Source organism: Strix aluco, chromosome Z (assembly GCF_031877795.1).
Source record: "Strix aluco isolate bStrAlu1 chromosome Z, bStrAlu1.hap1, whole genome shotgun sequence".
NCBI classification, from domain to species: domain Eukaryota; kingdom Metazoa; phylum Chordata; class Aves; order Strigiformes; family Strigidae; genus Strix; species Strix aluco.
The window spans coordinates 22,711,740-22,735,986 of NC_133971.1; the positions used below are offsets into that span (position 1 = coordinate 22,711,740).

The following is a 24,247-nucleotide window of genomic DNA, read 5'->3' on the forward strand; positions in this document are numbered from 1 at the left end:
GCTGCATGTTTTAGGAGAGGAGAGAAAAAGAATATGAAGTATTCTGAATGTGAACCACTTCTGTGTCATTAAAGCATTGCTAAGAGATGAACAGAGCTTTCCATTCTGTAGCTGGGTTGGGTTGTTCTTTGTGTGCCCTTTGTGTAAAGACCTGTCTGCTTACTTTGCTGACTAGCTAAAGAGTTACAAGTCTTCTCATTGGCTATAAAAAATGAAGCATTTTTCTTGATTGTTTGTCTATTATCTGTTGCAAGGAACACTACTGAAAATCTATGAACTGCATTCACAGCATACCCCTTTTGCCCTGTTTGTTAATGCCTCCATGTTTGAAGTAAAAATGACATTCCTTGCCTCACATGGTAAAAACAACAGCTCAGAAGTGAAACAAAGCTTTCATGACAGTTGAACCTGTTCATACACATTGTGGTTTTTGGAAGTTTACACTTCGATGCAAATTGTCTTCAGAATTTGTAGTAAATTCTAGTAATAAAATAGTTCAAAACTTCCATTTTAAGCCTTAAGGCAACCATTGGCCCTTCCTGGCCTTACAGAGAAGGTCCACTGCCACTTACGGTCACCCTGAGTCTTTGCATCTGGGTTTGAGCACAGTCAAAACCAAGCCAAATTTCATTCCTTTTGGAATGTGGTAGGCAAAATCACATGCCATATCCATAACCTACAGTGAGCTCATGGCAGGATGTCCTTTTTCATCTCTCATTCTTATTTCAAGAGACAGTGTAAAAGCTGAAGAAGGCAACAGATACAAGACTATTACCTCTCTCCTGCTGTAAGTCTGGTTTCCATAGAAGGCAAGGGAATGCAGCTACAAAGCAACCATGAAGTTTTAAAGGAAAAGTGAAAAACAGAGAGAGTAAGATACAGTAGAGCTGTGTGACAAATACTGTTTTTCTGTCCCAGTGGAAAGCATGAGAAAATAGAAGACCTGGTATCCTGGATGCTGCTTACTTCAGTCAGGACTGGAGTACAGAGCTTCAGCAGGTCTTACTGTTTTGATGTACTCATAGTGCATGCAGACTCTTAAAAAGTCTGTGTATTTTGTGTTCCCTCTGAGTTGCTGTATAACTTTATTTGCAGATTTTTTTGATTGTATACTTTGTATATGTCAGTTAAAAGACATATTCTACTGGTCTCTTGTAGAAATGCGTTGTCCCATCCTCCAGAAACCAGCAGGTGTAACAGTTCTCCCTCCCAGATGTGGGCTGGAGCCTGCCGTTTCTGGGACTGTGTGCCAGCTGAGCTGTTCCCAAGGATTCATCTTGTCAGGAGCTAGAGAACTGAGGTGCATTTCGTTTGGGAGATGGAGTGCAAACATCCAGGAGGCTCTGTGTAAAGGTAGAGACCAGCACAAAATCATTCCTGTGTGCACGTGTGCAGAATTGAAAGGAAGCACACAGCAAATAACTGAGTGAGGACACGTTTGAACTGGGGAAAACGTGATTTACACAGTTTACAAGAAGTGTGGCCTGTACCATTATAGCTTGTCTTTTAGATTTACTTGTAGTTTGTAATAAAAGTGTGGAGTTCAGAGGTTCCTTGAGTGCCATCTTAGTGTTCATCATGAACTGTCTCTCCTGGTATCCATCTCATAAGTCTGTTGTTGCGAAGCTGCCTGCTAAAAGGCCTGATGTGCAGGTAAATTCAAAATTTTAAAGTAGAAGTGAAAGCTCTTAGCTTAAAGATAGTCAAAGTGGAACCCACACTCCTAGTAAAACAACAATGATAATAATACTATTACTGGTTTAGCACAGGTTTATGTAAGCCCTGGAGCAAATCTGTAAATACTGTGTAAACCCTGGTTGATAGACTATAGAGGGATGGTTCATTTCATCTGTCTTTGAACTGACTGTGACTGTTGACATGCCCTGAGCAACAGTGCACAAGAGTTAAGGCCAAAATTGGCTGGCACAAGGTGCGCGGAGTATAAAGGTGGACAGAAGATGGTCATGTGCATTTTAATATGGTTCTGCCATATTTACCCACCTCTTCAGGGTTATTTATTCCCTTACACGCAGGCACACCGAGTTTGAAGGAGTTGGACTTTGGATTATAGGAGGATACAAGCAAAAATGCTATTCACCTCTTCATGAACTATTGTGCTCCCAGAACTAATGCTTCCACCCCAAGCTGGGGCTCTTACCAGCCACTGGGTTAAAGAACAATACAGAAAACAGTCATGGCAGTCATCATGCCAGGTCACTACAGAAACGGAGGTAGAACTTTTTTCTCTGTAATGGCCAGGAAGATTTTATCCCTCTTTAAACATATTATTTCCCACCCTGTGATGTACCACATTGTTTTTCTGAATCTTTTGTGTAAACCTGTGCCAAACCACAGTTTTTAATATTTGATGGGATCCCAGCATAAGGCTGCAAGCTGAAGTGTTTGGATCAAGATAAAGCAGCATGGCTTGGGTTCAAGCTTTTAGGTATTACCAGTACATAAAACCCTAAAATAAGAGTCACCAAGAAACTCTGAGGGTTATTCTTTTCTAGTAAAAATGAACAGTTGCATTTCAATTGCTCTGTCTCTGTTTTTCTGCCAACATATTTGGCCAGTTCAAAATAGCCATTTTCTTTTTGACTTATTTATTATTCTTTTTAAGAATTTCACTTTCAAATGGAATTTGCCTCAGCCTGAAGGCTGTGGTCAGGGGAGTGTGAACCATAACTGGTAGTTATTTAAAAGAGTGCATTTCTAATAACATTTTCTTCAGAATGAGTTCAGAGGAAGGCAAAATCACTTGTATTTATTGCTTTGCACTCTTAATTGCAGAGGTTTAATTGCCTGAGTTATGTCTTTACTGGAACTATTTAGTAATAAAAATACAAGTGATATTAGTTCTGAGTTATTTTAAAGCCTCCTGGGCATAGATGAGTTCAGAGCTGAATGTGTCCTTGTCTCATGAGTCTAGAGACCATTTATCAAACAATACTATAGCAATAAAATAACCGGACCACAAATGTTTTGGGAGGTCCTGTGCCAGGAAAATGAAGAATTGTTTTTAAGTTTGTCAGAGAAACTTGAGGCTTAAATGTTGGTGGTGAAGTTACCCATGTTGTACCACAGTCCTTTGAAACCATCCAGCATTGTCACATTGTCACAAGAAGACTCCATTTGTCCTATACAATACCTTGTAGCAGGAGTTTATTAAGGCACATTTCCAGCAGCTGGTGCCAGAAATCTTGCCATTGTTTCTTTCAAGTCAGTTCCACACCATGGTCCAGGGAATCTGAGAGTCACTACTGTCTTGTTCATAGTACATATATCATGTCACAAATACTTTTTTTTTTTAAGTCACTGATTATCAGAAACAAGTGTTTTCGTCTTTATGTGTCATGTGTGGGCAGTGAAAGGTTAGAGAAGCCATTCCTTCTTAATGAGCATATGTGTGTAATGAATGGATGAATAATAAGAGAAACAAATTCATTCTGTCTTTTTTACTCCTTGGTTTATGGTTGCATGTACAAACCATAGTCTCATTGTGCTCAGTGATGTACAAAAGTACAGCAAAAAATAGTCCCTTCCCCAGGAGAATTTACTGTTTATGTGTGAGCCTGTAGGCAAGAATTAAAAAAGATCAGAGACAGGAAGTTTGCAAAAACATGTGCATTTATATTCCAGGCAGCGCAAAAAAAAAAAAGTGATTATAACAAGTTACAGTCTAACCATTATAGAGGTTTTATTTCTATAATCCCACATACAAAACTAATTTGTCTTTTTCTGGATCAGATATTGAAGCTCCTCGGATCCACTGTCCAGAAAATATTGAGACTGAGACTCTGGAACATCATAACTCTGCCAATATCACCTGGCAGGTACCGACAGCTGAGGATAACTCTGGAGATGAGGCAAGTTAAAATCTATACATTTGTCTGGAGGCAGTCTTTCTATAGCTAGCTATTTCAAATTAATTTTATGACCCACTAGAATTTCTTTCTTTTGAGAAGCAGAAGTAGAAGGAAAATGTGCTGAAAAGCTTGTATCTTAAGAATTCAGCATTTTCTGTCTTCATTAGGGTTATGCAGTCACAGGACACTGCATGGTGTTTAAGTGCATGAAATCTCATACAGTTAATTTATGTGGTCCAAAGAAAGAATGTGCCCTTGTTTTTAAGATGGAGACAGCTGCTTTAAAAATGAGCTCTTAGAATGTGAAGAAGTTTAATAAACTCTTCTCAGAAGGAAGCAAACCAGTTCATTAATCTAAAAGGCTAACAAGAACACACTGTGATAAGTAAAAACTCACTTCAGCTTCCCAAGGGAGAAAGAAAAATCTCATTTTCTTATCCAATGAAAGGTTCAGACATGGGCCTTTGACTGCTATGGATATCAGAGGTCTGGAAATGGAGTTACAAGGAAAACTTGCTCCAGAACTGTTTCATAAAGAGTAACATTCCCTACAGGCTCAGACGTGATCAAGTTACAGCAACTGCATGCTTTATCATGAGTCAGCAGAGGAACAGTGACTCTGTGTGTGCTTTTAATTTGCTGCAAACACAGGAGATTTTTGCACTTGGAAACCGTGGACTATCCCAGTAAAAGAGGTTTAAGTTCACACATTTTGTGCTGTAGCATAGCCATGGTCAGGTATTGTAGCTTTGTTGACACGGGGTCATTCATTGAACTTAGAAACCAAGTGCCTTAGCTCTTAGTTGTAGCTGGTTTGTCAAAGCCACAGTTGTCAGGAAAACTGCTGTGTTCACATGAAAACATTTTTTTTTAAAGAGAAGTTCCTTAAGAGAGTTCTAACCCATATGAAAGAGCAGCAGACGGTGTGTAAGTGTATTTACTCCAAATGTAGGGTTCCTTTGCCATGCCAGAATGTTTTGAAGCATCTGTGAGTTATTGACTCATAAACATGTAGATTAAAACTGGGTATGTAAGTACTTACAGCCCACAACTGTGCTCCACTCATCTCCCAGGTCTGCTGCCCTGCAGCTGAAGAGCTGAACTGCAGGCAAAGCAGGTTCTGAGCTGACATAGTGTGTGTTCAGTGCAATGAGGCAAACAAGAGTTGGTCCTGAGTTTTCTTAATGCACCGTGCTGTGAACTGCAGTAGGTCAGGGTCCAAATGCTGAGTAAATCCCTGTTACTCTAAAGAAGTCAGTCTTGAGAAGGGGAGCAGAGCACTCTGTTACGAAGTCTGTCCTCATTACTTGAAGAGGCTGTTTGCATTAAGAAGTAGCATTAAGTAGGCTCGACACTGAAGGATACTATTTTGTGGTCATTTCTTGAAACATGAGTGTTGTGATTACTAACCAGCTTTGTTTTTTAAATAACAAGTGTTTTCCTATAAAAGGTCTCAGTTCACGTTACCCCAGCTTTCATACCACCGTTTCTTCTCCCAATTGGTGAAGTTGCCATTACTTACACAGCAGCTGATAAGTCAGGCAATGAGGCAAGCTGTACATTCAGTGTCAAGGTTATTGGTAAGTGCTGGTAAAAATCACTGGGAAGGAGTCTGTCATGATTGAAACCTCTTAATTTGGTGCAGAAAGAGACTGTGAGTCACTGTGGCCTTTATGTTTGCAGGTATAAGCCCAGGAGTAATATCATCTCCATAAATGCTTTGCTGATCATGGGTCATAGTTTGCATGGTGTGCAATCGTTGCTCCCAGATGCTCAATTTGGGTTGTTCTTTGTACTGTTGTTCATTCTGAATGTTAAGGTTTTTCCTCATAGTGGTAGATTAGGTGCTTTATTGTGTTGTCACCTATTGCCTTCATCATATATATCTTTTTTTTTCCTTCTTTAAAGACTCCAGCAAAATTTCCAAGGTTCCCACACATTGCTGATGCAAACCATTGTTCAAGTAGCTCTGTCAGAGATTGTTGTGTTATTTGTCAGACTTGTTAAACAAGGTTTGCTCTGTAGAAAGCAAACAGAATGCAGAAACCATGAGTCCGGCAGAATAACTAGTCCTGTTCATCCCTAAGCATCTACCAGTTGCAGCGGTTTACAAGTGTGCATCTAACTTTGTTGTATTTTCTGATGTGAACTTAAAACTGCTGTTTACCTGACTGCTTCTCGTTATAGATTTCATTTGAATGTGGTGACAGTTCCATAAGCTAATGTCATGCCATCCCTTCAAACTCTGCAGATGCAGAACCTCCTGTAATTGACAAATGCAGATCTCCACCACCCATGCAAGCAGTAGAGAATGATTACCCAGCGACATGGGAAGAACCACAGTTTTCAGACAATTCAGGTGAGATAGTGCACCCAAAACCATGCATGCAACAGTGGAAGGCTAGGGAACTCCAGCCTGTCCACCCTTGGTCCCTTGGAGTTAAGGATTTTTTGAGGGTTTTCTTACTTATTTTTAAGTTTTTGTTTTGTAATTTATACATTTTATAATTTATTTTAGAATTATAATTTGGAAAACATGCTGCCATTTCCTTCTCCATTTGACAAGGTTGGGTGTGAGCAACCTTCTTTTACTTATTGATGTTTTAGGTTGTCTTTTAACTCTTCTAGGTGCTCCACTGACTGTCACTAGGAGTCATGCACCTGGAGATCTCTTTCCCAAAGGAGAGACAACAGTTCAATACACAGCCATGGATCCCTCTGGCAATAACAGGACATGTGAGATCCACATTGTCATCAAAGGTTTGTCGTCTTAGTTTTTTGGTCAAGAGTGTATGGGATTGTTTTAACTGAATATAATAAAGGATACAATGCTACCCTACTTTTTCTTTTAGTTATTTCCATTTTATATTGGAGTAACTTCAAGGCAGTCAGGATGTTTGTTAGTACCCATGAATACATTGTCTAAGACTGAAGCAGCACAGCAGTGAATTTGGTCCTATAAATTCAAATTAGGTGTAAAAGCACTGAAGTTACGATTCATGCAGCAGTAAAACGGTAATCCATTTTCTTCTCAGTGACAGATACCAGGTGAAATGAAATAATACACGTTACTGAAGTCTTATGGCAAATCTGTAGTTAAAAAGAAAAACTTTATGGAAATATTACCTACAAATATTGTAACAGATACTAGAACACTCTAGATTTTAGAAGCTGTGTGTACCTATATACTGGTACATTTGTGTTTATTGCATTAGCATCTTTTCCCCACAGTTCACTTTCTTCTTTAAAGGCCAAAGAATAATTTGGCAGATCAAGTATTAAGGATGAAAATTCTACTTCATCTCTAATCTCTAGTGTTTATGTCTCAGTTGGATGTCTGTATTAAAAAATCTGTTAGTGAAGAGAAAATTTAAAATCACGTGAACTGGAATTTTGGTTATAGCTTTTAGAAAAGGTAAGTTGCAAATGGATGTGCTCATTTCTGATTTGCTGTAAATCTTGGCAAGAACAAGCTAGTTCTTAGAATTAGCATTATTTCAAGTTCTGCACCACCAAAGACTTTCTGTCATTCAGTGTTTATGACATAATGTTTTCAGACGTTCACAATCTCATTCACAATTGACCTGTAAAATAAATCATAACTGAGGGTTTACAGTCAGTCCCTCCTAAGATGATTCTGACAAGTCCATGTGTTGTTGTAGTAGTGCAGAATGGATAAAGTTTAGTTTCAGAATTCAAGATGTAATATAGTTTACATTGTATTCATTAGAATTCATTGTATGAAAGTTCATGTAAAAATTTAATTAATATTTTGTATTGTTTTAGTAAGTATATGCTCGAGCATGCACCTTTGCAGAAGTACAGAAGGGTTTGGGTCTTGCATTTCTGAGGTTTTTTTAATTTCTTATATGTATCACAAATTTTTGAAGTCTTCATGTTTCTGGATTTCAAATTCCAGCGTCATATTGAGAATAATTTAGCAGTAGCCTGACCTCGCCTTTATGGAAGTAACGATAATACTTCCACAGACTTCAACAGCGGCAAGATCAGGTGGATACTAGGTACTTTTGGAAATGCTATCAGTGCTGTTTTCCTGTGTGCCTACTTACTTCACTACATTCATCAATCTATAAATCTTTGCATTTTTCATAGGTTCTCCCTGTGAAGTCTCCTTTGAGCCTGTGAATGGTGATTTTACATGCACATCAGATAAAGTGGGAGTTAACTGCACATTGCACTGTGCAGAGGGTTATAGCTTTTCAGAAGGGTCAAGTGAAAACTACTATTGTGCATATGAGGATGGTGTCTGGAAGCCGCCTTTCTCTCCAGAGTGGCCTGGCTGCTCTTGTAAGTCTTATTGTTACTAAAATGAATCTGCAACTCATCAAACACTATGTTTAACAAGGAAGCACATGAAAATATTGCAGAAATTATTACTTCTATTTAATGATGACAAATCTTCTCTGTCCTCTGCCTCCAAATCGTTACAAATATTGTGAAAGAATGCCTAGAAGTCCCTAAATGTGTTATTTCAGAAGCTTTCTAAAACACAACAATAGCTGAGAATTTGATTCCTGGGAATCATGAAGTAGCAAAGATGGTGATGTAGACAAGGTCTGTCATTATTTTGAATTGGTATTTGACACAGTTTGTTTAAAAACACTAACAGTGTCTTTTCAATAGGAATTTCAACAATATTTGCAACTTACTGATCCAAATGCACAGTGCATGCTGTACTTGCGTATCTAATTATCACCACATCAGAAGCGCTTATGTATTTTCTTTGAGATGGACACATGCAAAACTTCAGCTGTGGAATTTCCCAGCTTCAGTGACACTACTAATAAATGTATTAGAGCTACATATGAAGCCATTCTTGGCACCATGTTGCATCCACTTCCGTCAGAGTGGATTCTTGGTTTCAGCAACTGTTTCACCTATGAGGAAGTGAAAGTAACGTTTCAGAGATAACATATTAATTCAAAAGCTGTAACTTGGACACTTAGAAACTTTAATTTGCTTAAATTCTGCATGAGAATTTTTCATATTTAGCCTAGCAGCGTTAGTGATAGGACTTAATATTTAGTACCTCTCTCTCAGTGAAAAGTAAGTACGGAGTTTAGTTGACAGCTCACAGGTTTCTTCCATTAAGAAAATGCTGAAATAGATAAAACAGACCTTTTTTTAGTGTCTGTTACCTTTCCCAATAAATTGGATGCCTGCCAAAGGGTCATGTTCAACTGTATTGGCGGAGGTATGAGTGATCCAGTTTCATGTACACAACACCAGGAATTTAGATTTGCTGATTTAAAGACAATGCTTCTTAGCTTAGTGTATTCCATTTTTAGATTGAGTGATCTTGCTTTTACCTCTGAAACTCTTGCACTGACCAGTGAAAATTTATTTCTCCAACATTTTTCAGTAAATCGTTTTGCAAATCATGGGTTCAAATCCTTTGAGATGTTCTACAAAGCAACACAGTGTGATGACAGCAATCTTCTGAATAGCTTTACTGATGCATTCCAGAGTGCGCTTGGTAAAATGGTAGGTTAGTAAATACTCCTTCCTTTTACATACCTTTTAAAAAATGTACCTCATTGTTACTTCTCCAAGCTAACTAATTTCATACAAGGAAAAAACAACAGAAACCCGTAAATGAAATCTGTGCTTTTTCAGAAGATGACAAGTCTCCTTTAAAAATAAAGGTGATTCACTGGCATTTTAATGTAGTTCAGTTCAGTCTTCAATGTAGAGTTATATAGGACAGAATCTGTAGAAGTGTCCAAGTAGCTCAGGCACCTGCTACTAACAGATTTTCAGTAGGCCTCTGAAGAGAACCTGTGCAGTTTGAAAGTTGGGTGTGATTATAAAATATATGTATCTTATATAGAATATGTATAACATATACCCATATAATATAAATTAATATATATGTATACAAATAGATTAATTCCACACTTGGTGTGTAAGTCCAAGCACTTAAATCCAGTAGTAATGATTTAAATAATTTGCTCAGGTTTCTTGAGTTTCTGAGTTCTCACTCTTACCATTAAGAACTGCATGGCACTGAATTTAAAGGAGTACCATGTTCCTTCTCACTGCATCTCTTGCTTTTGACTTCAATACCACAATCTCCCCTCTTAATCCAAGAGTCTGTCCCCAGCTGCAAAGCAGGAGCAGCAGGACTTTGAGTTGTGGTCTCAGGAGTGCATGTCCAGGCCTACTGTGACAGCATTAGAATCATAGAATGGTTTGGGTTGGAAGGGACCTTTAAGATCATCTAGTCCAACCCCCTGCCATGGACAGGGACACCTTCCACTAGACCAGGTTGCTCAAAGCCCTGTCCAACCTGACCTTGAACTCTTCCAAGGAGGGGGCAGCCACAGCCTCTCTGGGCAACCTGTGCCAGTGTCTCACCACCCTCACAGTGAAGAATTTCTTCCTTATATTAATCTAACTCTACCCTCTTTCAGTTTAAAACCGTTACCCCTCATCCTATCCCTAGAGTCCCTCCCCATCTTTCCTGTAGCCCCCTTTAACCACTGGAAGGCCACTATAAGGTCTCCCTGGAGCCTTCTCTTCTCCAGGCTGAACACCCCCAACTCTCTCAGCCTGTCCTCATAAGGGAGGTGCTCCAGCCCCCTGAGCATTTTCGTGACCTCCTCTGGACTCGCTTCAACAGGTCTGTGTCCTTCTTATATCACTGCTCTCCACTTGGACATTGAGCCGTTGACCGCAACTCTTTGAGTGCAACCATCCATCCAGTTCCTCATCCACCAAGTGGTCCATCCATCAAATCCATGTCTCTCCAATTTAAAGACAAGGATGTCTTGTGGGACAGCATCAAAAGCTTTTCACAAGTCCAAGCAGATGATGTCATTTGCTCTTCCCTCATCCATCAACAGTGTAACCCCATCGTAGAAGACCACCAATTTTGTCAGGCACAATTTGCCCTTAGTGAAGCCATGTTGGCTGTCACCAATCACCTCTTTGTTTTCCATGTGCCCTAGGATAGTTTCCAGGAGAATCTGCTCCATGATCTTTCCAGGCACAGAGGTAACACTGGCCTGTAGTTCCCTGGGTGTTCCTATTTTCCCTTTTTAATAATGAGGGTTGTGTTTTCCCTCTTCCAGTCAGCAGGAACTTCACTGGGCAGCCACGACTTCTCAGATATGATGGGTAGTGGCTTAGCCACTTTATCCACCAGTTCCCTTGGGACCCAGAAGAAAACACTGGGCATTTACAGTTTTTTTGCAGCACAAGCAAGGCCCGTATTTTAAAAGCTCCTGCAATACCTGCAACTTTGGAATATATGTCACTAGCCCATGTCAAATGACTGAAAACTTACATAACGCTTCAGGCAATCTCTGACACTTGGACCTAAATATCTGTTACTCTCTTACCTTACTCCAGGTTTGTTCTCTTCCAGTGGAGAAATCTTGGCTGGTTCCTTTCCCCCAAGAGCCAGCTACCCCACCAGGTTCCAGTGCTTAGACCGTTACTATCGGCAAGCAAAAGATAATAGGGAAAAAATGCTTAGTGACCTGCCCAAGCAATTACATAAAAATGCAACAATCTGGGAAAACAGTCAAAAAGGCTGTTTTGAATATGGCTATTCCTGTTCCCAAGAATTTGAAATTCTAGCAGAGATCTGAAAAGGGGGGAGGAATCAGCAGGAGCCATCTTTCCAATGAAAATTCATGTGGAAAAAGCAAAACAATTCCAAAACATGACCTAGACCCAACTTGCTTGAAACCTTTCTGGAAAAAGCAAGAAATACAGATTTTCTCAAAAATCACACATTCATCTGTTCTTATCTAATCTCCACTGCTTTGGTGAAATTAAGAAATGTAATAATACCAGAAATGTTTCTGTCGAGTTTTCTGTTCTGTGGTTTCTGTCCTTCTCAGATGATTTTCTGTCCTCTGAGGTCTCTTAGTGGAATTCATGAGTCCCTTTCCATGGGTAGGGAGAGGTGGGTGGGTATGAAGAAATAAGGTTTGAAAGCTAGAAACAAAGTGTCAGCATTGTTGTAAACCTGACAGAATTACAAGTTACATAGACGGAAAAAACGCAGGTGTTTTCAAACGTGTAAGTTCTCCTGTCATCTTCAGCAGGGAGAAACAGTCATGAACTTATTTCTGTATTTTGGGATTTCACATGCAAGAGGGGTTAACTGAATGGACATCTTCTCGTATAAAAAAGATCTTCTATAACAAAGAGCTTGTATGCCTACAAGTTGCCGTCTTATTTCCCAGCTGTATAAATAGAACATAGTTCTTTCAGCAGACCTTGCTAGGGTATAAGAGACATGAAAGGGGAAATCTAGTGTCACTGACAAGGACCAGTGCTTTACATTGTAACTAGAAGTTTTTATAAGTCTGGGGAGGGGGCTGTGTGGTTTTACTTACTTAATGTTTTTCTTCTTTATGTTGGAAGGTCCCATCATTCTGTAATGATGTTGATGATATTGACTGCAGATTAGAAGATCAGACACAGAAGCATTGCTTGGAATATAATTATGATTATGAAAATGGATTTGCCATTGGTAATTATCAATTGCATAGATTCTTAGCCGTCCAGGTTTAATGCAGCATGATTACTTTTGGTCTGAAGTACACATTGTGTTGTGTGAAACATTGTTTTAAAATAACTGTAGAACTTTGAAGATAGTAAGCAATTATAACAATATTATGGAACTGTTTTATAACAATATTATGGAACTGTTTGCTGTCTTGTTTTGATACAGTTTCCTGTACAGTATAGAGGAAAAGTTTACTGAGATGCCTCGTGATGGGTGGAGAGGGGTGGGGAAAGCCCACACACACAGCATCCTACAAACCTGGTTGGTTAGCCTGGAAGAAAGCAACTTTTGAGTAACATACAGTTTCAAACCAAAATACTGAAAAAGTACAATAGATGGTTCTGGAGATTGTTAAGAAAACAAGGAGCATCCTTGGTGCTGGTTCAGATCAGCACAGAACCCTCACAGTGTAAAGCTATACAAGCTTAAGTCCGCCCATTAGCTGTGAAATTACTTCCTCTGTGCAAGGACAGATTTTGCAGGATGACTGTAGCTATATCAGAATGAAAGCTGTGACAGTCATAGTGATCGTTCCCACTTTGCTTTCTGCCAAGTAAATTATCATTTTCAGTCCATTTTCAAACAGGTTAGTGTCCATGTTGTACTGCTGTTGTCCTTGGCATTTCTGAGTCCCATGGGAGTGCTCAGAGCATAAGGGCTAAAACCAGATAACTTACATTGCCTGTCTTAGCAGGAGGCATTTTGGCAGATCAACATCAGAATATGTACTCTATCATAGGACTGTGACTCTTTTACAGGTTTGTAGTGGAGTTACTTGGTAGAACTTCCTGCTTATTCTCCCCTTCTAGACATGCTTCACTGAGTTTGAGAGCACATTTGTTTGTAATCAGACGCGGAGGGGCTGCATGTTCAGTTTGCAGTTGTCATCAGGGTAAGGATGAGTACTGATGACAGCTGGAGCTAATTTGTAAAGGCACTTGGAAACAGTGTTGAGGACATGGGATGTAGGGTCCTAGTCTCTTCTGGTTCATGTCAACCTCTTACCAGAGTAACTGTGTTGCTGTTTTTCTGGAGTTTCTCATGATTTTACACTGGGGAGGCAGGAGAACTCTCCTCAAATCATAAGAAACAGCAGTGTAGAAAACTAGTTGTGGAGTACTCACATGGTATTAACCACAAAGCTGTGGGGTTATCTTGTCCTAGTTTCCACTGTAAATTAAGCGTAATCTGGGTGACTGGTAACAGGTAGTGGGCAGAATTTTTTTCTATCTTCATGTTTCTAAAAAAAGAGCTAGATTGATGATATAGACCACGCACCTCTAGATTTAGTCATTATGAAAAGGTAGATTATTTACAGACACAATTGTTTAATTGTTTCTGGTTGGAAGCATGTTATAGGTGAAGGACATTATGCAGGGGGTGAATTTGATCACTATGTGTTAAGAGGAGATGCCTGTCTGGGGTGAATAAACGTGTAAGGTAATGCTACCAGCCTTTTCTGGGATGGCAGACAATGGTAGAACTATTCAGGAGCTGTGAGAAGATGCAATGGAGACATGTGGTGTAGGCCGTGCTGTCTGTAATTGAGCAGGAAGAGGAAGAGAGAGCAATATGGAATTGTTTAAGAACATGTTGCTGACAGGTGAGGGTCCATTCAACACAGGGGAGGAGAAGGAATTGCAACTTCTTTTATGGCAGTATTTCTTTAAAGTTTTGGCTAACTGCATAAGATTCAGAATCTCCAGGATATTGGTTAGGAGTGAGATTGGTTCTTCCTTCTTCTTCAGTCAGAATGCTCGTACAATAGGCACTTGTGTGGAGGCAAAGCCATCATGCATCATCTGGATCTTCAAACAGGCTGCATTCTATTGGGGATGTATTTTAGAAATAAGTACAAGCACTTATTTTCCACATGGTGTTGCTTCCTTTGTTCTTTCTTAATGCCTCACAGGACCTGCTGGCTGGGGGGCAGCGAACCAGCTGGATTATTCCTATGATGATTTTGTTGATACAGCTCAAGAAGACAGCTTATCCAAGCATCTCTCTGCCTCTGTAAAGGCAGCACCTGCTCGAGTCAAAAGGCATAAATTGAATGTTCCAATGACTGACCACAAAATCAAGTTAATATTTAACATCACAGGTGAGAAAAGGCAAAATATCATCCTTCTCCTGTTCCTTCTTTTTAAAAACATGTTTCTAATACCTTCACTAAAACTTAGCCTTCAGTTCACAAAGCCTGCTGGAGGTGCAGATGACAGTTTTCTGGAGACATATCCCCATTTCATCACAGACTTTCTGCTTGGGGAAAAGATCTCAGCCTCATGTTCACGGAGAGCCTTGTGCACCTGGCCTGCTTGAGTGCACAGGCAAGCTTGAGTGTTGCACTCTTAGTATACTCCAGAGTACACTGGAAGTGCTGACTGTAAAATCTCTGCGCTTTTTGTGTTTTCTGTTTATATCCCAGCTAGCGTGCCACTGCCTGATGAAAGGAATGATACATTGGAACTGGAAAACCAGCGACGGCTCCTTAAAACTCTGGAGACAATCACGAACAGGCTGAATCGGACTCTCAATAAGGAACCCATGTATTCCTTTCAGTTTGCATCTGAACTCATTGTAGCTGACAGCAACTCACTGGAGACTGAGAAGGCCTTTCTGTTCTGCAGGCCCGGTTCTGTGCTGAGGGGAAGAATGTGTGGTAAGCCAGATGACTTGTTCCTTACATGTATTTAGAATCCTTTTGAAAAGCAAGGTTTTAGAGGATGTTTGCAGAGGGTTATGGTTTGACACAGTCCAGTGCTTGTGGTCTCCCAGAACAATAAACTGCAAAAATGCTTTGCACAGTTTGACTTCCAGAGAATGTTTATGTTCTTAACCAAGGCCTTTGGAAAAAAGACACTTTTGTACCCAGGATTCCAATCCCATGGGGAAATCAGACATATCCACACTTGGTGATACACAGGAAAACAGTGCTTGGTATGCAGTCTTTTAACCCTGTTAGTCTTGTGGGTGATGTGTAGCTAAGATATGGAATTGGATTCCATTTCCTGTGCGTAGTGAGATTTCTGAAGTATTTCAGAGTGATAGCCCATTTGCTGAGGAACAGTCACATTTCACATAAACAGGGTTTGACTAAATGGGAACTCCAGAGGCAAGACAAATATGTATGATTGTGCACTCTGAGGGGAACCTTATGTTTCCAACATTACAGTCAATTGCCCTTTGGGTACCTATTACTCCCTGGAGCATCATACCTGTGAAAGCTGCTGGACTGGATCCTACCAAGATGAGGAAGGGCAGCTGGAATGCAAAAGTTGTCCATCTGGTAGCTATACTGAGTATCTACACTCTCGAAGCATCTCTGAATGCAAAGGTGAGAACTTTGTCTTCTTCAGACAGCCGCTTCTGCATGTCTGGTGGCATCCTTTTGGTCCCTGTGGTGGGAGTACTGGAATAAGGTTAGCCTGTGCAATGAGGAGCAGTCCTAACTGCCCCTTGATGCATATGTAAAGGAAAAATCCAGGTTTTCACCATTGCTGTGGCACGCAGGATGCCTGGGCAGATGTTTTAAGAAGAGCTGGCCTTTGAAGCTTTGTTTCATTTCTGTCTTCGTTCTGTGAGATTGGGAGCTGATTTTGCAGGGACTAATACACTTAAAATAATGCCATTCTTGTCCTTGCCAGCCCCTCTCCATCCTACCATAGTCAAAGATAAAATGTCTGCATCCTACTTCAGTGCTGTGGCGCTGAGCACCTCAGCACCACTATCTCTTTATGACTTGTTAAAAAAAAAAAAGTTGCTAGTTTTATTTCCTATTTATAATCTTATCATTAATCTTGTTGATTAAAAATGAGTAACTGTGTTGCAATAAAGCATCTGTGAAGCTGATTGGAAGAGAATTAACTGGTTAATAATTCACAATGCACTATCAGTAACTCACCACAATTACCTTTTTTTGCCCTTTGTACCAATGAAGTCCTTCAGAGTAGAGTAAACTCTAGAAATAAAAGTCCCTGTGATATGTATTGTGATTTCAGAGGTCAGGAGACATGTTTCCTGTTGGACATTGCTTAAACTTTTTGAATTCTTCTGCCTTATAGCTCAGTGCAAGCAGGGAACATATTCACCTAATGGTCTTGAGACCTGTGAAACATGTCCGCTTGGCACATATCAACCAGCATTTGGATCCAGGAACTGCATCTCTTGTCCGGAAAATACATCAACAGTAAAAAGAGGTGCAGTGGATGCCTCAGCTTGTGGAGGTTTGTAACAAAAAAGGCTATGAAATTTTTTTAATTAAATTCTAAAAATGTCTAAATGTAATCCAACTCATCTGCCTGAGATTGAATTCTGTTTCTGGTTAAGTGTGGACCAAGCAACATTTCCCAGCAAAATGATAGGTCATTTCCTGATACCCTGATTATTTAAAATGACCTCCTTTTGATTTCCAAGATGGATTCTTATCTAAAGATTAATAAAATGAAATATGTGATGGCTACCTACATGAAAATAAAACCTTTTTCCTTACAGTAGAGAGAGGGAATGACAGGATGTTTGTCACTATTATCTCTGGAACAGTTTCCACATCTTCTGTACAAAAATACTGAATTTTAACACAGTTTCTTCCATAACATTTTTCAAGAAATTGTCCTCAACTGTCTTTGGGAAGCTTTGCCAGACAGATTCCCATGGGAAATAGTCTGCAGGGATTAATGGTACAAAAAAGACTTGTCTTTTGTCTTTACTCCTCCTTGAAGGAAAAAAAACCAAAACAAACCAAAACAAAACCAAACCAGGTGTGAGAGAGAAAAGGGAAAGGAAGTTGCATTTGAAAGCTGCCCCCAGAGCAGCAAAAGGAATAGATAGAAATACTTCCCAGATATTTCTGTAGTCCTTTGAGAACCACATGTCACCTATCAGCACTAAAATTTAAATAAGCATCTCCTAGAGTTGTGAATTCCTGGCAGGTTTCATCCTATTCCTTTAAGTTTGAGGGGAGCCTATGAAGGGAGAAGAGAAAATGATCGGAAAGAGGTGGGGAGAGGTAGGCTGGGGGTACAAGTGATCACTCAAAAACCTGTCCTTTTGTCCTTGCAGTACCATGTCTTGCAGGCGAGTTCTCTCGTACAGGTTTGACACCTTGCTACCCTTGTCCCAGAGACTACTATCAGCCAGACCCAGGAAAGTCCTACTGCTTGTCTTGTCCCTTTTATGGAACAACAACAGTCATTGGTGCCAGATCCATCACAGATTGTTCAAGTAAGCCAAATCATCTCTGCTGGAGAAAGTAAATAAAGGGAATATTGAAAGGATGACTGGCAGTAGTCTTGACAGAAAACATCCCACTTACTCTCCTAAGAAATGTAGACCTTCCATTTCAACCACTGAAATTCACAACTAGTTTTACCTACTGGTGTTGCCTCTTTGTTATGTAGAAGGAGTGAACGTATAATACATACGAAAGCTCAATAACAGAGTATACATATACAGAGTGCGTGTATATATATCCACACACACACATATACATTGTATATGTATACTATATATACATATACACTAGAGAGAGAGTTTTATATACAAATATATTTATGCATGTATGTGTGTGTATAAATGCACGTAAGATATATGTACACACACATATATGTGTTTCAGAAATGTATGTGCTTACAAATACATATTTGTGTAAAATTATATAAAATCTATGTGGTTACTGTAAAGTTCACTCTTTATTCCCTCAAATGCACTTTTTTCAGCATATCTTCAGATGCGTTACTAACATGCAGTTATTATGCCCTCATGGAGTAGGGACCTTGCCATACAGTGTTATTAACAGCACTTTCATATCTTTCCTCTTTAGGTTTTGGCTCTACGTTTTCAGCAGCCGAGGAAAGTGTAATGATGGTACCAGCCTCTCCAGAAAATATCAGCAAGCAGTACAAAGCCAGCAGTCAGGCAAGGACAGGATATATTTTCCGATCTTATCTCAAATGAAAGAGTGCCTTATGCAGCAGTAAATGACTAAGGCCTTTTTAAATGTAACTATTATGCTGACTATATTTCCAGAGAGTGATGGTCATGAGGGGAACACTCAAACTTACTTTGTAATCATAGAAGCACTTTTGCTGAACAAAGGAGGCTGCATCAGCTATTGGTAGTCTTAAGTTCTGGACTTGAAGCCTTCATCTGATGTATGAAATATTTATCACACTTATAAAAGAAATGTAAACTCCGTGGAGGAGATTCAGCCAATCTATAAAAAGTAGTTTGACCATACTCAGTCATCTGATGTCTTCCATATGCTGAATTCCAGAAAATGCTACCAGGCATCTTAAGTCCCAGTTGTTAAATCTTTGTTTTACTTACTGCAACATAGATACACTTGAGAGGAGGCCAGCAGAGCTCCCTTCTGCTGTGAGTACCCCCTTTGAAATACAGGCAAGTCCTCATGTGAAACTGCTCTAGTGACAATGTTTGCCAGAGATGCCTCCTTACCCCTACCATCTCCCTCCCACTCTGTGACTCTGACAAGAGTGCTTTGTTTGAATCTAAAGTTAGAATATTGTGTAAACAGGAGCAAAAATGACTGATGATAAATTTGGCCTGAACCATTACATAACATATGGACAGGTGACAAACTGATCTGTGGTTTTAGTTGACCCGACTCAAGGGCTTGCTGAATTCAGGTTTGCTACATTAGAAAAGATGTCACACAGTGAAGTTCTCCATTAGCTAACCTGATGACCAGTGGCAGGAAGTGATTAGCCAGTGTGAAACGATGCAAAGTGGAGAACTCTCATGTAAGATAGCATAATAGAAAATGTCACCTGTGAGTCATAGCTAAGAAAGTTCTAAGGCAACAACTGTGATGATCACATTTTGCTAAGCAAAAGGTCATTTTAAAATAATAATTCAGATTCCTGGTATTGTTCGCTAGAAAAAAGAATGGTTGGTATGCTGAGGGGACAAGGAGGAAAAGCTAGAAGTTAATGCCAGTGACTTTTTTTTCACAGCTTTCCAAAGTGACTGTGGGGTTTAAAATTAGAATATTTTGTTGCACAGTATTTACACCTTTACTGTAATTGTATCATTCTTGCCTCTGGCAGGTCTTTCATGAATGTTTCCTGGAACCGTGCCGCAACAATGGGACATGTAAACAATTGGGAAGTGGATATATTTGCATATGCCCACTTGGGTATACAGGTAAAAAATTGAGAAGCAGGTGGAGGAGCTAACATGTCTCCATGCCCTTAACATGAGCAGGCATAAAAGAGCAAAACATTTCAGTGCAAGAGTATGGCTTAACTCATTGAAATATCCATCACAGATTTACCATACATAAGTATTAAAAAAATAAATAGTTCCTCATGTTCTTGATGAATTATATTGTGTTTAGCAGAAATGGATTTTGAATGGGATTACTTTTAGTGGAGTTACTAGATTTGACAATCCTATCACCTGGCAATATTTATGATTAGCAAAGCCAGATATTTGCACTCTAAACAGCTGATTCCACCAGATCTGCCTGTACTCCTCTTCAGTGTGGGCTCCCCAGTTGCTTCAGAGCAAACAGATGACTTATTATTCAGCTATTATCAAGAAGTGATCTCTGTTACTTATGATAGATGTTAAGTGCCACTGTCTGGAACTGATTAGTCTGTTGCCCAATGTGCATTATTCCTTTCTAAAATCATTTTGTCTCAGGTCTGTGTTAAAACATGATCTAAAGAGACGATAATAAACCTGAGTGTCTGGTAGTGTATGTAATTAATCAATCATGTTTTCCTATGTCAAGTAGTCATGACTTCTATGTTTCTGAACAATTTTAAACTTTTGTTTCCATGTTCTCAGTCCTTTATTTTGCATTCTAGGCTTGAAATGTGAAACAGAAGTTGATGAGTGTAAATCATCTCCTTGTCACAATAACGGAATGTGTAAAGATGGCATTGGGGCCTTTGTTTGCCATTGTCAACCAGGCTATACAGGTAATTTGTTTCACTTCATAGCTCTTCTGTTTCTGTGCCAAGTAGATAACACAAAACACAAGGGCTATATAACTCCACATCCATATATAACAGGAAGGCAATTTGATCTACAGGTTAGAGTAAGGTTCTACTGTATGTGAGCAGGTTTTGAAATAAAAGAATGAGCATTCAAGGATAGTCTTGTGTGCATGTGTGTGCATGTATGCTTCTGTTTTGTGACATTTCTGGTCTGAAAAAAAAAGAAATTAAGTTTAGGGAATTAGTAAATACTCATAGGGAAAATGCCTGTGAGACTGAATATGGCCTGACTAGACAAAGCATTTATGCAGTTGCTTTACTGCAGCCCTATGAGTGAGTGAGTGGGATTTTTCTTATCTTTTTTCTCAGTGTTTTTAACTCTCACCTGCATGCGTGTTGAAGGTATTGAAATCTGTGGGGAAACTGACATGCTTGAGTACTTTGCCAAAACAGCACCTAATTTCTGAATATTAAAATAAACTATTGAGGAGATAATTTTGTGTGATTAAAAAAAAGGCCTTGTGTTTTCTACCAGAAATGGTCTTCCTCATTTTTCATGTTTATGGCTATACATTTATCGACAGCAGCACTTGCTGGATATTTTTTAAACTTAAAGACAAACCATGGACTTTACATCTTTCACATCCCAGCATCTAAATAACACACATGATCTCTGTAGATGTTTGCATTTGTGCAGTCAAACATGGAATTTTCTCACCTGATCTCAGTAGCCTTCTGTTACGCAAGCAGTGTGGTGCTGTTCTGTCTTCCACATTCAGTCACTGCAGCATGCACACCTTGACTATGTCTTGATTATGTCTTGTAACCCTTGCTGTTTGAAGGTCTCTTGTGTGAGGAAGACATAAATGAATGTAGCTCCAATCCATGTTTGAATGGAGCCCACTGTGTTGATGGCAAGAATGGTTACCACTGCACTTGTGCAAAAGGGTTCACAGGTACACGTTTTTCTGTTTAAGTTGGCGTTCAGTCTTTCTGACCAAAAAAGATGTCTTCCTACCCCATCCAAAGTATTTCAGCCTCATTGCTATGTATTACATTATACGTTGATACGGATGTACTAGATTCCTTAGGTCTATCTAATCTCTCAGAGTCCCTGTAGTGTAAGCATGGCTTCAGAAGGATTTACTAAGTGATCGGTCTGCTGCAAATTTTGCCATGAACTTACTGTGAGATGTTGAGGAAAGAATAGGGACATTCACACAGATGCAAATTGTTATTTTTGATTTTATTTAAAAAAGAAAAGTGTTATAACAGTAGACAAGATGGTCTATATTAAAACTACTCCCCATCCTCATAGTTGGCTTCCTACTGCTTTCATAGACCAGTTAGTCCTATCTGTTGATTATCATGTTGCCAAAGAGCTCCACTGTAAAATCACATGCAGTTTCTTCATTCTTCGGAGCTTTTAACATAGGGCCTCTTTCATAGCAAAAATCCCAGAATCATGATTCTGGCTTTCTTCTTTCCCCTTAGAGTTAAGGTCCAGCTAAATGTCTTTTGCAGCAGCTTTTTATTACTTGCTCAGAGTAGTTTCTCAGGTGATTTCCCTATTCAGCCCAAATTACTTGCATGATGGGCAATATCCTGTTAAATTCCACATGTTTTGCTGAGTGTTAATTTCTGCAACTGCAAAGGTTTTTCCTGTAATTATTCTATGACCACTTAACCTCAGTTAAGGGAGTAAATCCCAAACCTGCATGTCTAGCTTGGTGTTTGCCATTTCCCAGAAGATAGGCAACAGTCCTTGAAAAACAGAGATGGGTTAGTAATCTTCTTTCTCAGGTTAATTCAAAGCAGAGTTGTGACTTTGTTCTTTTCTTCTCAGGTGCTCACTGTGAAATGGAGATCAATGAATGCCTTTCAAACCCATGTCTTAATAGGGCTATTTGTGAAGATCGAGTTGGCAGTTTCTTCTGCAAGTGTCTCCCAGGTTTTACTGGTATCTTGTGTGAAAGAAACATCGATGAGTGTCTCAGCAGACCGTGTAGAAACGGAGCTACATGCAGAGATGGTATCAACAGCTTCAGGTGAAAAACAGATTATTAACGTCATACAGTGTGGAAAGTCAGATATGTTGTGGTGCTTCATCCTTCTTAGGTTTCAGCAAGGCATTTGGCAGCTTGATCCAATAGAAATGATTCCTTTATGGACCCTAAAGGAGATTTTAAAATGCAAGAAAATGAATTGCAGTGTCCTCACTCTTAAAAACTTCTAAGGTAGACAGCAAAGAAAACTTGCAGAGTTTGACGTATAAGCATGGTTTTAATATTGATCTTCCAAAAGAAATCCACTTCATGAAGCTTCAAGGGCTTGTCTTGCTTTCTAGTAGAAGAATAGGTGATGACCAGTTATGTACCTGATAGTATTACATTTCTATAGCCCGGAAGACAGAGTAGGTGTACATATTGAGAATGTAGAGATTAAAATACAAACACCGATGGAATCTTCCAAATACTTGTTTTTATGCTTTAGAGTATCTGAACTCAGATCAGAAGTTATAAATACCAATAGCAGTGTCATATCTAAGGTCATTGTAGAGATCTGGCCTCATGGCCAGGATTCTTTGTCGTGACAGCAGCCATCTTTGAAGTGTGCTTCTCTTTTCCTCTGTAGGTGTCTGTGTGTGACAGGGTACACAGGACTAAACTGTGAAGTGAACATCAATGACTGTGATTCCAGTCCCTGCTTAAACCAAGCCACCTGTGTGGATGCCTTGAACTCGTACGTTTGTAAATGTCCCCCTGGCTTTACAGGCAGCAGGTGTGAAACAGGTACACAGGACCAAGTGTCAGAAAAAGGTGGCTTGACACCTTTCTGTCTCTGGGCAGGATTTGCGCTGGCTGGGATGGTTTCATACAGCTTCCCCAGAAAGCAGCTAGGGTGGTGGGACTCCTGCGAGGCTGAGTGGAGCCTGTGTGACTGCAGTGTTAATAAGTGTAATTGCAGACAAATAGCAGCATGTGTGCTATGTCATATTTATATATTTCTCTTCTCTAAGGCACAGCTCTATCTTTTTAATACCTAATAGGTCTTTGCTCTGTACATCTGAGTTATTTAGTTCTTTCTGTTTCATGTACTTCATGTAGGGCTTTGCATCACAGGGTTAGAGATTAGTGTGTGGTAGTCTCAGCTTCAGAAGTCCTAAAGGCATCAAGTTCCATATGGGCAAAAGGGCATCAAGTTCCCTGTGATCGGGCAAAATGAGTCACACCTAATGCAATTTCCTGGATGATGCTGAAGTTAGGCCACACAATCATGAAACTCAAATCAGTTTGTATTTTAGCCACTCCATGAAAATTATAAAGAGTTATACCAGTAGCTGATGAATCTTTAAAACAGAAGCTGAAGAAGCCATGTTGATTTTACAGAGACAGTAGAGGACATACAAGTCATTTAGACCTACCATCCTATGTCAGAGTTTAATAACACCCAACTTTCAGGAGAGCTCCACTTGATACATTTACATGCACTATCCTTGAAAGCATGTCACTCTACATTGAAGAGCAGCACAGGAGTGCTGTTCCATACCAGTGCAGTGTATTTCAATAAGTCCAGAACAGAAAAAATCTTGGTGGGTTTGGTTTTTTGTTTAATCTTGACTCTTGTGAATAAAATGGAACGAGCTGATCATACGTCTTTGGGCTGTTGGATGGCAGACGGATATATCATTTCATTGACAGAGGATTGAAAAACAAGGTTCATGTTCATGGTTTGTTAGATAATCAGCTTCTTTTCCAGTCGTTTGTCTTCAAGTTCTGTGTGTTTTCTAGCCTTGGAAGGCTCTGTATGCTGGCTGATGTTAGATTGCTGTACGTTCTTTCTACCTCTGATCAATTTAAAGTGGGTAATTG

At 39.6% G+C, this 24,247-nt stretch overlaps 1 protein-coding gene across 1 annotated transcript in view; it reads left to right on the top strand.

The window, feature by feature from the left end:
• SVEP1 (sushi, von Willebrand factor type A, EGF and pentraxin domain containing 1) overlaps positions 1–24,247 on the top strand; it is a 132,307-nt gene that overhangs the window by 56,363 nt on the left and 51,697 nt on the right. The window contains exons 7-25 of the mRNA XM_074812946.1: positions 1,159–1,353; positions 3,751–3,869; positions 5,320–5,449; positions 6,121–6,228; positions 6,498–6,629; positions 7,983–8,177; positions 9,253–9,374; positions 12,270–12,378; positions 14,327–14,515; positions 14,840–15,073; positions 15,587–15,748; positions 16,476–16,637; positions 17,473–17,634; positions 18,233–18,327; positions 19,479–19,575; positions 20,244–20,357; positions 21,218–21,331; positions 22,222–22,423; positions 23,010–23,167. Coding sequence (XP_074669047.1) covers positions 1,159–1,353; positions 3,751–3,869; positions 5,320–5,449; positions 6,121–6,228; positions 6,498–6,629; positions 7,983–8,177; positions 9,253–9,374; positions 12,270–12,378; positions 14,327–14,515; positions 14,840–15,073; positions 15,587–15,748; positions 16,476–16,637; positions 17,473–17,634; positions 18,233–18,327; positions 19,479–19,575; positions 20,244–20,357; positions 21,218–21,331; positions 22,222–22,423; positions 23,010–23,167 — 2,799 coding nt within the window. The remainder of the gene's footprint in view (positions 1–1,158; positions 1,354–3,750; positions 3,870–5,319; positions 5,450–6,120; positions 6,229–6,497; positions 6,630–7,982; positions 8,178–9,252; positions 9,375–12,269; positions 12,379–14,326; positions 14,516–14,839; positions 15,074–15,586; positions 15,749–16,475; positions 16,638–17,472; positions 17,635–18,232; positions 18,328–19,478; positions 19,576–20,243; positions 20,358–21,217; positions 21,332–22,221; positions 22,424–23,009; positions 23,168–24,247) is intronic.